The sequence below is a fragment of the Oncorhynchus tshawytscha genome, linkage group LG06 (genome assembly GCF_018296145.1).
Source record: "Oncorhynchus tshawytscha isolate Ot180627B linkage group LG06, Otsh_v2.0, whole genome shotgun sequence".
NCBI lineage: Eukaryota > Metazoa > Chordata > Actinopteri > Salmoniformes > Salmonidae > Oncorhynchus > Oncorhynchus tshawytscha.
In genome coordinates, this window is record NC_056434.1 from 50,579,387 (window position 1) to 50,595,633 (window position 16,247).

Here is a 16,247-nt window from a genome sequence, read left to right on the forward strand (position 1 = left end):
CGCAGACTATGTGAGTAAGACCTTTAAACAGGTCAACATTCACGGATTACCAGGACGTGTACTCCGAACATACGCTGACCAACTGGCAAGTGTCTTCACCAACATTTCCAACCTCTCCCTGGCTGAGTCTGTAATACCAACATGTTTCAAGCAGACCACCATAGTCCCTGTACCCAGCAACACTAGTTTAACCTGCCTAAATGACTACCGACCCATAGCACTCATGTCTGCAGCCACATCAGCACCATTATCCCAGAAACCCTAGACCCACTCCAATTTGCTTTACCGCCCCAACAGATCCACAGATGATGCAATCTCTATTGCACTCCACACTGCCCTTTCACAGGCGCATGTGACAAACACAATTTGATTTAATTTTGTATTGATGGCTTCCTTTTACAAGGTTCTCTGGATTTTTCACTGTGGAATATGGACCCCATCTCCAGTTTCATATCTAACATCCTACAGTCACATATTTTATAAACTCGCTGTCACGAGTCCGACCGAGGGTGGTTTCCCTTCCCGGTCGGGTGGCGCTCGGCGGTCATCGTCACCGGCCTATTAGCTGCCACTGATTGTCTTTCCTCCCCCTCCTTGTATGTTTATTGGTAGCACCTGTTTGTGATGATTAGTTTGTCTTTATTAGACAGCCGGCCCGCCTGGGATTATTCATTGTAACCTTCGGCTCTGTAGTAGAGGAACGTGTTAGTTCCTGGTCGTGCATTTTTCAGTAGTCATTTTTCATTCCCTGTGTTTTGGGGCTGTTATTATTGTGAGCAACCTGTGGTGCGTTGGTGCAATTAAAGAGCACAGCATTGTACTCTCTGTCTCCTGCGTTTGACTCCACACCCACGACACCCAGAGTATTACACTCGCAACATGAGGCAGTTCATAATGGTGTGCAAAAAAATGGATTAAAGCTGGCATAGCAGCCGACTACAAAGTGAGGCAATACAACAACAAAAAACACAGTAGATGGCAGTGTTTTTACTTTTCACTTTCACTTTCACAGCACAGATGTTGTAGGATTTCATAAATGGATTGTTGTAGTGTGAGTTACACTTGCTTGTAAAGACAGCTATAACTGTTTTTGACATCCGTCTTATAACTTGAATGAAAAAAACACTGGATTGACTTTTGGCAAGTGCAAATTTGATCAACAAGAGCGTAATAACTTGGTCTTTCCATGAAAAGAGTGCCTTTTGAGTCACCTTGATTTTTTTCAGTAGAAATTGTGCAACAATATTGAATTTTATACTTAATTAAGTGCCCTGTAATATAGATATTTATATTATAAAAAATGTCCTTCCTCATGTTTTCCGTCTAGGAAGATTTTAACCCACTTAACCCCACATTTCCACAAGTTTGTTGCTTTGACAAAGTCATTTCCGAATTTTGTTTGGTTTTGTTTTGAAACTTGCATTCAATTGCCCATCCCTGTTGTACACGACAAGCTTCCATTCCCCATGTCACAAGGGGATTTGTGGCTCATTTAATGGGGCGGTGCCGTCGAAAATGTGATTTCCAGTTTATTAGTACGCCTCCCCGTTCACGAAAATGGTTTGCTTCTACAGATAGTGAGTCACGTGGCCATGGCTATATAATACAGGCAGAGAGGCATTCAGTTACTGTTCGATTAAATGTTAGAATAGGCAAAACCAGTGACCTAAGTGACTTTGAGCATGGTATGATTGTCAGTGTCAGGCGTGCCGGTTCCAGTATGTCAGAAACGTCCGGCCTGGTGACATCGCCAGGCGATATAAGTTTATAGACCAATAACAAAGAGGGTTTTCCCTCTTCTCTGCCAATAACAGCTGGTTTTTCAGGTTACACATGCCTCCCATTAGGCTCCTCCAATTAGACGCCGCTCTCAGACCATTCCAAAACAGTCCGAGCAAAAATGTTGCTTGAGAAATTGCATTTGCTAAGAAGCTATTTTTGTTTCTTTTTGACCATTTTAATTGAAAACAATCACTGTAATGTACTTAATTGTTACCCAGCAATGATTTTATATTGAGCTAAAATTTGCTGCATTTGACCTTTAAGATTAACTCTTAATGTAACCTTTTGAGACGGGACAATATTTATTTCATTAAGTTGAACATGTGCTCTTTATGAATTAGGTGAAATAAACTGTTAGTTTTTTTTAACCAAATGACACAACCCAAAGGGCACTATATTGGTGGAATGACCCAACTAGCCACGTAAGAGACCCAATTATCCAGTGCTTTATAATCCATAGAGATGCTGGTGGTCATAAACATGATTCTGTGAATAAGTTTAAGATGTGAGGAGCAGACAACAGTCTGACTGCAGGACATGAAGAGGAGCCATGCTTTCACTCAAACACAACAACGGTTTGACTCCCAATGCCCAAGCCCAGGGCTACATCTGGGGCAGGGCTGCACCGGGCAGAGCTGTATCAGGACAACCTCCAAAAGGACCAGCCAGACCTCGGTACCTATTCAAAATCATTCAAATACTTTGATCCTTTGCTTTAGTCTTCCTGGAGTGCCAGTTGGAAGGGTTTAGTGAAGTTGTAGGACCATTCTATAGGTTCATTAAGCCAGGCACGGTCAACCAAGCACAAATAAAGTGTTTAAATTATTTTAAATAGTATTTGGACTATAATGTTAATGTTAAGGATAATGTTTTTGCCTCCTTTCCTGGTTTAAACATGATGCATCAGCTTGACAAATGTTATTGGGTATACAAAATAAACAAGTGCCTTAGATGTCAATTATACATCCTATAGTAACAACATGAGTATAACATTTAATAGGTGTTAAAGCCCCCCTGAATATCTTTATGAAGATTCCCAGTACACCATAGATAGTGTTCTTCATAGGATGTTTCATCGTATTGCAATAGCTTTGCAGGCTGTCCTTCGTTGTGAGGGGAAAATGGCTCAAGATGGAGCCGTACTGGATGGCCGTTGTTTTACAAGCTCCAACCCAACTTTGCCCCTTTTGTGATTATTTTGTGGTTTATTTTTACTTTAGTTTCATGGAATGTATACGCTAATATATTTTTTTATAACCGACAACAACCGTTGAACATTAGATCGGAAGTTGCCCCAGTTCTACTTAGGCTTTGACTCATCTGCCCGGGGCTCTCTCTGCAATTCCGACCCAATTTATTTGGCCTACCCAAGAGGAAACGCTGGCATTATAGAGGCAAGAGAGGGGGGATCCTGGTGAGATTAAGGCGGAGGGAAAACCGGCCACCTCTTCCCTCCATTCACTTGATAATAAGATGGATGACCGCCGATCGCAGATGTGCTACCAACGGGACTCTCGGAACTGCAATATTCTTTGCTTTTCAGAAACACGGCTCTCGGACGAGATACCCCCCCCACGGCTATCCAACTCGAAAGATTGTCCGTTCACCGGGTGGACAGGACAGTGGAGTCGGGGAAATCGAGGGGGGGGTGTCAACCCACTGTTCACCTGTCTTGTAATACCTGATGATCAAATGCCGACCCTTCTACCTCCAGAGGGAGTTTTCAGCTGTTATTGTGACCGGTGTATACATTCCACCTCAGGACAGTAAAAATGAGAAGCAGGTGCCTAAAAACTGTATAAGGCTACAAACAAGCAGGAAAACCTACACCCAGAGGCTGCCTTCTGGTTGCCAACTTCCATCAACACATCTCCAACGTCACTAGGGGCGATAAAGTTCTAGACCACTGCTATTCTACCCACAAGCAAGCATGCAAGGCTCTCCCTCGTCCGCCGTTAGGTTAATCAGATCATGACTTCGTTCTCTTGCTTCCTGTTTAAAAGCAGAAGCTGAAACAGGAAGTACCCGTGATTCGTTCAGTTGAGAAATGGTCAACAGAATCAGAGTTTATTCTACAGGACTGCTTTGCTAGTGCTGATTGGTATATGTTTCAAGACTCCGCTGATAACATTGACGAGCTAACCACCTCGGTCACCGGCTTCATTAGACAATGCATAGGCAACGTTGTGCCCTCGGTGACGGTTCACTGCTTCCCCAATCAAAAGCCCTTGATTAACACAGAGTATGGCACTAAAGTAAAGAACAAGGCTACCACACACAGAGCTTTCTTAGACAACCCTGATGCCACAGCCAAGGACAGGAATAAGTACAATAAGTCCTGTTATGACCTCCGCAGAGTCATCAAACGAGCAAAAGGACAATATAAGGATAAGGTGGAATCATATTACACAGGCTCCAATGGCAGCCGCATGTGGTAGGGGCTATAGTCCATTACTGATCACAAAGGAAGGCCCAACCGTGATCTGTCCAACGATGCCTCTCTGCCAGACGAACTCAAGTCATTTTATGCACGCTTTGACAACAACAACATCGAGCCTGGGGTGTGAGGACTGTCACCGACCAAGAGGATTGAATGATCTCGCTCTCTGAGGTCAACGTGAGAAGACTATTTAATCAGGTCAACACACGCAAGGCAACTGCAGTATTCCAGGGCGAGTTCTCAGAGCATGCGCAGAACAGCTGGCAGGCATATTTTCACCCTCTCCTTGTCCCAGTCTGTAATCCCCATGTTTTAAGATGACCACAATCATTCCTTTTCCTAAGAACTCGAAGGCTTCATGCCACAATGACTACCGCCCTGTAGCACTCACTTCTGTAATCATGAAGTGCTTTTAGAGGCTGGTTATGGCACACATTAACTCCGCCATCCCAGCCACCCTAGACCCACTGCAATTTGCATACCGCCCCAACAGATCATAGACAACGCAATCTCAATTGCTCCCCACCCTGCCCTCACCCACCTAGATAAGAGGAATACCTATGTGAGAATGCTGTTCATTGATTACAGCTCAGCGTTCAACACCATTGTCCCCTCCAATCTCGCTATCAAGCTTAGGACTCGAGGTCTGAACACCTCCCTCTGCAACTGGATCCTGGACTTCCTGACAGGCCGACCCCAGGTGGTGAGGGTCGGCAACATCACCTCTGCCACGCTGACACATAACATAGGGGTCGCTCAGGGGTGTGTGATTAGTCCCCTCCTGTACTCCTTGTTCACCCACGACTGCATGGCCACGCACGACTCCAACACCACCATCACGTTCGCTGACGATACGTGGGTGGTAAGCCTGAAGGGAGGAGGTAAGTGACCAGGCAGTGTGGTGCCGGACCAACAACCTCTCACCCAACGTAAGCAAGACCAATGAGCTGGGGGTGGGGGGGGTGAGAACGCCCCCATCCAAATCGACGGTGCGGCAGTGGAGCAGGTAGACAGCGTCAAGTTCCTCTGTCTCCAAATCTCTAAAGACTTAAAATTGTCCAAACATACACACACAGTCGTGAAGAAGATGGGACAGTGCCAGGCTGAAAATGTTTGGCATGGGCCCTCAAAACCTCAAAAGGTTCTTCAGCACTACCATTGAGAGCACATTGACTGACTGGTCACTGGTTGGTATGGCAATAGCACCGCCCTCGATTGCATGGCGCTACAGGAGGTTGCGTGGACAGCCCAGTACATCACTGGGGCAGAGCTACTTGCCATCCAGGACCTCTGTATCAGCTGGTGTAAAAAGAAGGCCCCAAAAATTGTTAAGGACTCCAGCCACCCAGTCCATAGACTATTATCTCTGCATGCGCACGGCAAGAGGTACTGGTTCATCAAGTCTGACAAGCTCTTGAACACCTTCTATCCCCAAGCAATACGACTGATAAATAGTTAACAAAAAAGCTACATGGACTATCTGAGTTAACATCATATCTTTATGGACCTTTAATTTCAATTTTTGCACTGTCTCTATGCACACTCACAGGGCCCTACACACTCACACACACTGTCACTCCAACACACACACAAACACACCATAATTTGCCCACTTGCTCATAATATGCACATACATGTATACTGACTCTACACACCTGCACACCCACTGACATACAAGCTGCTTTCTACTCTGTGTATCTTACATCCTGTTGCCTAGTCCCCTTTACCCCTCTACATACGGTATCTACCTCCATCACTCCAGTATTCCTGCACATTGTACATATGGTATTGGAACTGACTTTAAAAAATGATTTCCTGTATATAGTATGCTTACTTACTTACTTGATTGTGTATTCCATATTTATTTTTTTCTAGTGATACATTGATATTGATTACTGCATTGTTGGGTTTTGAGTTTGCAAGGAAGGCATTTCACTGTACGTGTGCACGTGACATTAAAACTTGAAAGTTGAAATCTAAAATGTGTGCGCTGTTAGTGTAATGAGTAATAAATAACACGAGTGGATAAACATCTGTCAGTGGATACAGGGTGCCTGGGGCTTCCTGCACACTTTATCACACACAGGGAGAGAGAGAGAGAGGTCTGCTTCTGAAGACGTAGCCAAGAACCAAACCAATAACACATTAAGACTGCATGTACAGGGACGTCTCTCTCTGTTTTCCTCTCTCTCACTCCCTCTCTCTCCATAGCAATGGCAGACACTAGGGAGCAGTTCTGGAATATTTGAGATGCAACTGGTGGTAAAGGGATAGCTCACACAATTCATTAACGTGCCTCGTATTATGGACACCTAGAAAGTAGTCTTCCCCGAAGAATCAGCAATCCATTATCTTGTGTTTTTTTTGTTGCTAAGTCACATGTTGGCTACCTGGACTATTTGCATTGTGTGCCCCCCCCATCCCTCTTTTACGCTGCTGCTACTCTCTGTTTATCATATATGCATTGTCACTTTAATTATACGTTCATGGACATACTACCTCAATTGGGCCGACCAACCAGTGCTCCCGACCAACCGGGCTATCTGCATTGTGTCCCACCCACCACCCGCCAACCCCTCTTTTACGCTACTGCTACTCTCTGTTCATCATATATGCATAGTCACTTTAACCATATCTACATGTACCTACTACCTCAATCAGCCCGACTAACCGGTGTCTGTATGTAGCCTCTCTACTTTTACAGCCTCACTACTGGTATAGCCTTGCTACTGTATATAGCCTTGCTAATGTTATTGTTCACTGTCTTTTTACTGTTGTTTTTATTTCGTTACTTACCTATTGGTCACCTAATACCTTCTTTGCGCTATTGGTTAGAGCCTGTAAGTAAACATTTCACTGTAAGGTCTACTACACCTGTTGTTTTCAGGGCGTGTGACAAATAAAAGTTGATTTGATTTGATGTTGGCTGGAGAGTCACTGAATATAAATCAATGGAAGTAGTAAAAAAAAAAACAACGTTTGATTACACTCCAAATATCAAGCCTAAATCCCAAACAGATTGAATTGAGCAGCTGGGAGAATCGTGGGTCGTTGAACTGAAGCCACACGACAAGTGATGAAGTCCAAGAGCAAACAATGTCCTCAAAGGTCGCCACCCACAAGTGTTCACGAAGGTGACTGCAGTGAAGATTTCGATGAAGTGATCTGTTTTCAGTCCTCAACATTCCTTGGTACGAAACGTGCCAGAATAAAAGGTCATGAGGGAGCATACAGTAAACTACAGTCGTATGTACGGGAGTATGAAGCAGCATGTTGAGTATGAAATGTGCCATCTCACAAGAAAACCAAGTGATTTAACAGCTGAATTTCGACAAAGAGTATTGTCTCTATTGCCCTGACAAGAAAGGGCAGCAATCCAAAAGACTCCCTACGCTGCTGTTGACATTTTCTAAATATGGTCCGAATTATTCTCTATCGTTGTTTATGTTCGTTTTCTGTGCCAACCATTTGTGGAATCCGAGGCAGAGTGAAATAAAACCATAATACTTCAAACCGCAGAATGGTAGACCTTAGCACACTGTTGTGAAATGTGGCTTCCTTTGAAAGCTGTGAACAATTTCTGGCATGCGTACTTGCATTCAACCTCATCTTCTTTCAGTGTAGCCAAGAGGGTCATTCTCTCGCTTACAGCTGCTGAAGCAGAGAGACTGTGTGAGGCATATTGTTCAAACTATTATGTAGGTGGCTGTTGTAAAACCAACCAGAAACCATTGTAGGTGGCTCAGTATAGAAATCCCTGTAGGTGGCTCAGTATTCTCAGCAGGCTGAAAGAGCAGACCAACTGGGCACACCACGTCATTTCAATGGATAATAGGATAATTGGGATAATTTTGGATAATTGTGTAATATTTGGTTGAGACGTTGACCAATGAGACTACACTGAAACCTACATTCCCCCACGCAAAAAGACAGCCAAAAGTTAGTTTCATTTCCAATGTGTTATCACTATGCTTTTCAACCATTCGAAAGCACAGCAAAGTTCAAATGGGAATACAATGTCAGATAGTTTGTATATTTATACAGCAGATTGACGTTTATTCACAGTGCTTCTTCTAATGACCTGGATTGGAGTTGAGATTACATTCGAAATACATGGTTCAAGTGATCAATGCTGTTCGAGATTCTGCACAGACTATTACAGCAATTGTAAAGGTCTCCACAGACCTTCAACGACCTATGCATGCTATCTTGAACATGCACGCTGTATATGATCACATAAGAATACATGTATAGTTACAGTAATCTCAAAATGTGGCCATGGATGTGTTACTCATTTTAAAGTTGAATGTCACATAGTTTGTAACATTACGCTACGTTACGCTATTTACTGTATTACCAAAAGTAATATTCAATTATGTTCGGTTAACAACACAACCAAATAACCACATTTAAAGGAGATGTATCTACAGCTTGGATAGTTCTGTGCCACTAGCTTAATTTCCATTCTTTAACTTAGTTTATTTTGTTAAAGGATGGGAGAATTGAATCCAAAAAATGTAATTTGTTACAGTAATATTCCTAATGTTCTCTGACAAATGATATATTCCTGGCTTGTGTAGATATTTGACTATATGCTGGTTATTTAGAGTCGAGACTACCTGTGTTGCTCCTGCCCTCACACACGTGCACCTCCCGACTGAAGAAGGGAAGGAGTTGGGCTGGAGGGTCGTAGATGCAGCTGCTCCTCTCTTTCTGCCTCTCTCTCCTGCACATAGGCTATCAGCCATAATCAAAATTAAGACATCAATGGGAAGCTATAAAATGCTTTAAAAATATCAGTGAATGGGGTAATTAAGATTGGGCAGGGCTCTGTAGTAAGTATGAACACCGGATCTCTATTGAGCTGATAAGTAGAGCCTCTCCATACTTAGGATGCATCCCAAATAGCGCCCGATTCCCTATACAGTGCACTACTTGTTACCAGAGCCCATATGGAGTAGGGTTCCATTTGGGACATGCCCTTAGACTATGGAGACAAAGGCAGTGTCTTTGTAAAGCTGGAGTGGATGATAATGTACTGTGTATGCAGTACTTAAGCCTGCTTGGTTGGCATGTGAATTAATACTGTTTGAACATTGAGTGATCTTAATTGCATTGAGAATGGAGGGGTTCGGTGCACTACGTACCAATTAAGTCTATGGGGGGTGCCGGGTGGGGAGGTACTTTGCCCCCGAGGGCCACTGTGGAGGCAATAGTTATCCCGACTGTATCATGGCTTTGCTATGTTTACGGATGACTTCAAGAGACAAAAATCAAGGAGGTATAATACCATGTATGAGTAGTGAACCTGGTGACAAACCGCCTTTCAGTCATACTCATATCTGTGATATCAAAGATCCCTCCTGAAATGATTTATATTGAATGTTGCATTGCTGCAATTTGTGAGACAATCTGTTAGAATTCTCACTTCCAAAACCATTATAATGTTCTGATAATACTGTAGGGACACCAGGATGTGTCATCATTTCTCCTTTCCAGATGACGTTCAGAGAGAGGAGCCAACCAACCGGTTGAGAGAACGCAGAGCATCAAAATGTAACACTTCCTTAATTACAGATTAGAAAGCATCTGGTTCAGTGAACAACATTCTGCTTCTTATTTAATGTCAGTCCTCCCCCCATGCTGGGTGCATGCTCCCTGCATTCTCCCTGCAGCTCAGATCAGATCTGCCTGAAGGAGCAGACCAGATGGATATGATCATTTACCACATCCAAATCAACCACCTCTATATGAGCTGTGTACGTACGGGTTTGTTGATTGTTTCACTACTTTTTTCCAAAGCAGAAGTGTTAGTCTATAAGCAACAAAGATTCATATTGATAATCTTTATAAATATATGGATCATCACATCATATTAAAATGTATGTAAATGGAAGCATTTTATGTAAGATATCCTAAAAATTTGATCCAGGGTCAAAGGCCAAATATCCATGAATAATTTGTCATAATCAATAGACCTGAAGATGAACAAAGCTAAACTTCTCAGGCAACAAATAGCTCATCAACCATTTCAGAGTCATGTATCTAAAATCAAATCAAATCAAATCCAATCAAATTGGGTTTGTCACACGTGAATACAACAGGTCTTACCGTGAAATGCTTACTTATACAAGCCCTTAACCAACAACGCAGTTCAAGAAATAGAGTTCAGAAAATATTTACGAAATAAATGAAAGTAAAAAATTATATAAAAGTCACTCAATAAAATAACAATAACGAGGTTATATACTGGGGGTACTGGGACTGAGTCAATGTGCGGGGCTGCAGGTTAGTCAAGGTAAGTTGTACATGTAGGTAGGGGTAAAGTGTCTATGCATAGATAATAAACAGCAAGTAGCAGCAGTGTAAAAACAAAAGGGGGTCAAGGGGGTCAATGTAAATAATGTGGGTGGTCATTTGGTTAATTGTTCAACAGTCTCATGGCTTGATGGTAGAAGCTGTTAAGGAGCCTTTTGGACCTAGACTTGGCACTCCGGTACTGCTTGCCATGCGATAGCAGAGAGAACAGTCTATGACTTGGGAGGCTGGAGTCTTTGACAATTTTTAGGGCCTTCCTCTGACACCGCCTAGTATATAGGTCCTGGATGGCAGGAAGCTTGGCCCAAGTGATGTACTGGGCTACACTTGTATAGTTTCCTGCTCCTTAAGATAATTGTCACTGTGCCCTGGGGGTGGTGAGCATTTTCAGCTAGATAACCTGCAAGGTCGATGATCTGCCTGTATGTGCATTGCATGGGTTTATTGTTAAGTCATTAGCCTACTATTTTCATTAATAGGGGTGTTATTCTCTGAGACAATATAGGGAATCATTTGATATCATTTTTTTGTTGATATTGGGATCATCTCTATTTTGGAGAAAGTTGATGACTACGCAAGATGTATACCAATCATTAGATCCAGGGCCAAGGGCCAAAGCTCTATAACAAGCTAACAACATTTAACCCTTTAACCCTGGAGGTGTTGTGTTTCCACAGCCTGCCTGCAGTTTATATTCATACATAGACCCGTTCAGAACCATTTATCTCAGGTGATTTCCTACTCCGAGTGATAATTGTTGCGGTGCCCTGAGGGTGGTAAGTATTTTCAGCTAGCTAATCTGTGAGGTCGGCGATCTCTATCAACAAGTGTTTATCTCTTGCAATCTGGAACCTGTTAAACCAATTCGACTCGACGTAAACACTTTTGACTTCTCTCTCAAGATTAATCTCCAATGACAGACTTCAGCAAAGGAGAAAAATATTGTTTTGTCCGTCATCCAGACTGACCGGATGAATAGCACAGAAAATGACAAAGAAATGACATTACTCTCTTTCAAAGACAGACAACCCCTATACAGTCCTAGCTCAATAGCCAGAAGGGCTTACAACTCTATAGCCTTCCAACCCTACAGCCCCACAACTTTCCAACCCTGAAGCCCAACAGCCCTGATTCTCTACAACCCTAACCGGGCCCTCAGATCAAAAATACTTCAAAGTGCCTCATCTAACTATACTCTTCGTCCCACCACATCAGACAGACTTAGTCACCAGCAAAAACATGAGACGATAGTCAGTTTTTAAGGCCTGTGAGCTAAACAGTGGAACAAACTACACAACAGATTTCCCTGGTAAACAGTGTGGCCAACAGGCATTCTATAAAGGGCCGGGCAAATTATCGACACCATCCAGTGAGTATGCTCTGTGCAATATGCCATGGATCTATGGCTTTATGAGCAAGCGCCCCACTCTCACATAACGCCTAGGGCATGATGTATATCTAGCTTAACGATGGGGTGCTAATTATCAAGATTGTGACCACAACGCTGTTGAGATGGAAGCAATTTTAGCAGGAGTAATTTGCGGGTTCAAATCTTGGCTTCAGCAAACTTCAATATCTTATGGTGAACTAGGATTGTGTGAGAAAGAATGGAGAGAACATGGAGTCCCAATCCTCGGTCTAACGTCCAAGTGAGGTGAATGGACAGTAACAATGAGCCTTAGAGAAACAGGCCAGTAAGCAGAGTGTTGCCGGTTCAAGTCCCAGTGCTGACTGGATATATTTGGTGGGAGTGAGCTGCTAACCGAATCTGCCATCAGTATAAATCTGACTATATCAGGTGCCACCAACTACCATTGTGCCCTTAAGCAAAGCACTTAACTTGCTTCAGGGGCGTTGCTCTGTGGCTGATCATGTGTTGCCTTATCATGGTGACCAGGGACAATCTTAGTAATATTGGCTTGTGTAGCAGATGGGGATCTGTGAAACTCAATCATCACCCTGAACTGTCTCCACTTGCGATGCTTGATAGATAGCTTTTTCGCGGAGCGACTGGTTCAGATTCTTCAGGAAGGTGGTCAGATGTGTTTGAGAAGCAGAGATCCTGTGTTCAAGCCTCAGTATGACCTGAATCAGGAGGAAGCGATACTCGCCAAGAAAGCAGCGTGACGTCCTTTACACTTGCAGTCAATATCGCATCAGTGGCGTATATTCATGCGCGCCGAGGGAAGCCAGGCTTCCCACAAAAGAATGCAAGAAAACAAACAATAATAACATAAATAATGTATCGTTCATCTCTCCGTGTTTCATCATTTTCCTTCAATTCGCAAGAGGGTGAATGTATCTCACAGGAGAAAACATCCGAGCGAGAGGAACAGCGCCCCCTGTCTCTCTACGTGTAGGCCATCTATCTGATACTGTCTGGTCCAAAAAAAGTACGACATTGTTGCCGCTTGTAGCGTTGAATGCAAGGGAAGCCAGCGAGTATTTTGCCACCTCTGACAAAAAAAAGTATAAAAAATGTGCCAATCTGCGTTGAGTTAAACTGAGCGAGCTCAACTGTGAATGGTTCTGGCGGGGAAAGTAAAAGTGTCATGGGAAGCCAGCTTGGATTTGGCATTACTCCCATCAAATCACTCTTATCAAATTGCTTTGATGGGCATAGATCATTAACAGAAACAACTTGAATTGTTGCACCTCGTTGTTGTTGTTGTCCTCCGGTGGCTAGCTAGCTAAAATTGTCCCTTTACGAAATTAACCAAGGACACAGATAGGGATTTGGACTTGTGGTTTTACATAATTCTCCATACTGGCCAATGATTATAATAGCAATTCTGATCCAACCATTAATTCATACATTGTCCTGCCCCTTTCCTGAGAGGATTTAAGTTCACTATGTACAGTAGCTATGTACGCATGCACACACGCAAGGAGAAATCAGAACCATGGACAGCCACGTCATATTTAGTTTATATTGATAGGACTAAATTAGTTTCACTGTATTAGACTAAGCAGAGGTGATTTGGTGATGCCGAAATGTGGAAGTTGCTGGAATAGTTCAGGCAGCTGCTGTTTTCTTTGCAACTTGCTATGGTTCTAAATCAATAGTTGTTTGGTGGTCCGAAAATGTCAGAAACAACTGTCTGGTACATGCAATATGCATCGTGGACTTCACCGGAGAGAGGTTGCTATTAGGTTTTGTGATAAACCAAAGGTGTGGTTGAATTTATTCTGCCACTGTCTTATTATTGTCTCTGACTTTAGGCCTATATATCATGGTCGCAAGGTATATGAATTAACAGCAAACAACGCTGGCTTCCCCAGTGATTTTAACCACGCACCGTTACTGTATGGCATAACCCATAACTCTACTCTATACATCCAACTCTTCGAAATATACATTTGTTATTCAGTCAGATGTATTTTGACACTGAAAAACAAGCAGACAGACATCAGTCATAACATTTACCAATATCATGTTAGGGGTCTAGCCTATGCATTCTTTGTATGAATACTTGATGTAACAATATGTATATATTTTGTATTACTATGTCTGCCCTCTAAATAATGTTTTAATGTCTAGCTGTTTAGAATTTCAAACCATTCCTGCTATCTTCGCAGCCGATGTCCTCGTTTCAGTTTATTCTCACCAAGTGGCCAAGAATGGAATTGACTAGGAGAATATTTATGTCGAAACCCAGTGTCTAATTTGGGAATGTCTAATTGGCGTTTTGGATCCATCAAAAGTAAAGCTGAGAGGAGAGCCCTGCCCTTAGATGGCTGGCTCGCCCTTTGTGATGCGGCTTTCAGCAATGAGCCTCTGTGTGTAATGTCATGTAATTTTATCCATCCATAGCCTAGCATACTGCACACACAGCTCACACAAAACGGTACCTTGCCTTGAATGATGATAATTTGATTTTTGCGCGCAACTTGGGCATTCTCTCTTGCGCGCTATATTTGTCACGAGAGGCTGTTTCAATCAAAAGTAGATGTTTGAAAAGTACCCATTTTTTCGGGGTGGATTAATCAATGGACCTAATAAGACTTCGATGGAAACTATTGATTCCGATTTTGGCACTCATGGAAAAGGACTAAAATACTATTTTCGGCCATGCCATAATGGTTATAATACTGGTTTTGTTATTGTTGAATTTGATGCATCCCAGTCACCAAAAGCCCCGTTCTTCTATGACGCTTAGGACATCTACTCCACAGCATCAGAGCTTTAACCCGAGGCAGCGCAGGGATGCTGCGGGGCGTGGGGGAGTGTACGAGCACCTTGGGGGAGCACCGAGACACAGAAAGTTGTACTGTGCCACAAAGTATCACTTACAAATACATCCCAACGGGAGAATAGACGGGACCCTGGAGGAGAATAACCCTTTCAGTGAGTACAATATAACTTACTCTCGTATATTTATGCCTTGTTATATGCTATGCATGTGAAGTTTATGTTCAGCCACTATATAGGCTATAGCTGAATAAGAATAGCCTATACATAAACACTTTTAAAGTAGGCCTGGATAGATCATGTAAACAAGAACACTTCTTACCAATTGCGCACGTTATTATGCTGTTGGTTTTTCTGCCCGTCACGAATGCATTGGTAAATTGGAGTGATCAGAAGGCAACTTCAAAAAGTGAAGACAGAAGTATGGTTGTAGAGACACTACAACTCTACATTATAATAGCATTGTTATTACATTGCCATGACGTTTGGTGTCGCAGGAAATGAAAATGAATGCATTTTTCCGTCCAGGCATATTGGAGATAGCAGCAGTGGATGTGGGAGTGGTGGTGATTAAAGGACTGTTCTCTGATAGATATCTGGCCATGAACGAAAAAGGAGGACTATATGCATCGGTAAATGTGGCATGATCGCTGAGGTCTCTGTCTGTCTGTCTGTCTGTCTGTCTGTCTGTCTGTCTGTCTGTCTGTCTGTCTGTCTGTCTGTCTGTCTGTCTGTCTGTCTGTCTGTCTGTCTGTCTGTCTGTCTGTCTGTCTGTCTGTCTGTCTGTCTGTCTGCCTCTCTCCCTCTCTCTCTCTCTCTCTCTCTCTCCCTCTCTCTCTAATAATTGGATAATTGACTACCATTCATGTTCAGTCTCATTTTAATATAACATCTTCATAAAGCTTTCGTTGTAATGCATTTGGTTTCAACTAAATGTCTCTTTTCTCAGGCTGCCTTCAACCAGGAGTGTGAGTTCATGGAGCGGATCCATGAGTTAGGCTACAACACGTACGCCTCTCGCAACTACCAGACAACACCTCCCTCCACCTCAACAGGAATCAGCAGCAGGCGAAGGGCGAGTGCTGAGAGGCTGTGGTACGTGTCAATCAATGGAAAGGGCCGGCCAAAGCGTGGCCTGAAGACTCGCAGGACAGAGAAGGCCTCCCTCTTCCTGCCCAGGGTCCTTGGCCACAAGGACCATGACATGGTTCACCTGTTGTTCAACAGTAGTCTCGGGTACAGACAGACTGCCCTCAGACTTGCAGGAAAGACAGGGCCACGGAGACAGAGACATGTTTCCATATCCAGGCAGTTTGATGACTAGTCTGACACATGTCATTCCACACAGCCCACAGCCTGACTACCTACCTGGTGACTGAGCGATACCAGCATGCCATTCCCTCCTTTAAACTGGCATAATGATACTGTTGGAATAATGTACAACCTTATGTAGAGAATGCATGCATCATACTGTCTTGTGAATAAAGTGGTCAATGTCTTGAATGTATCTTTGTA

At 43.1% G+C, this 16,247-nt stretch overlaps 1 protein-coding gene across 1 annotated transcript; it reads left to right on the forward strand.

The window, feature by feature from the left end:
• Nucleotides 1-14,286: 14,286 nt before the first annotated feature.
• Nucleotides 14,287-16,247, forward strand: LOC112252675 (fibroblast growth factor 3). Its single transcript, XM_024424126.2, has 3 exons — nt 14,287-14,888; nt 15,261-15,364; nt 15,682-16,247. Exons 1-3 carry the CDS (start codon nt 14,621-14,623, stop codon nt 16,054-16,056), a joined length of 747 nt encoding a protein of 248 aa, XP_024279894.1. The 5' UTR covers nt 14,287-14,620; the 3' UTR covers nt 16,057-16,247.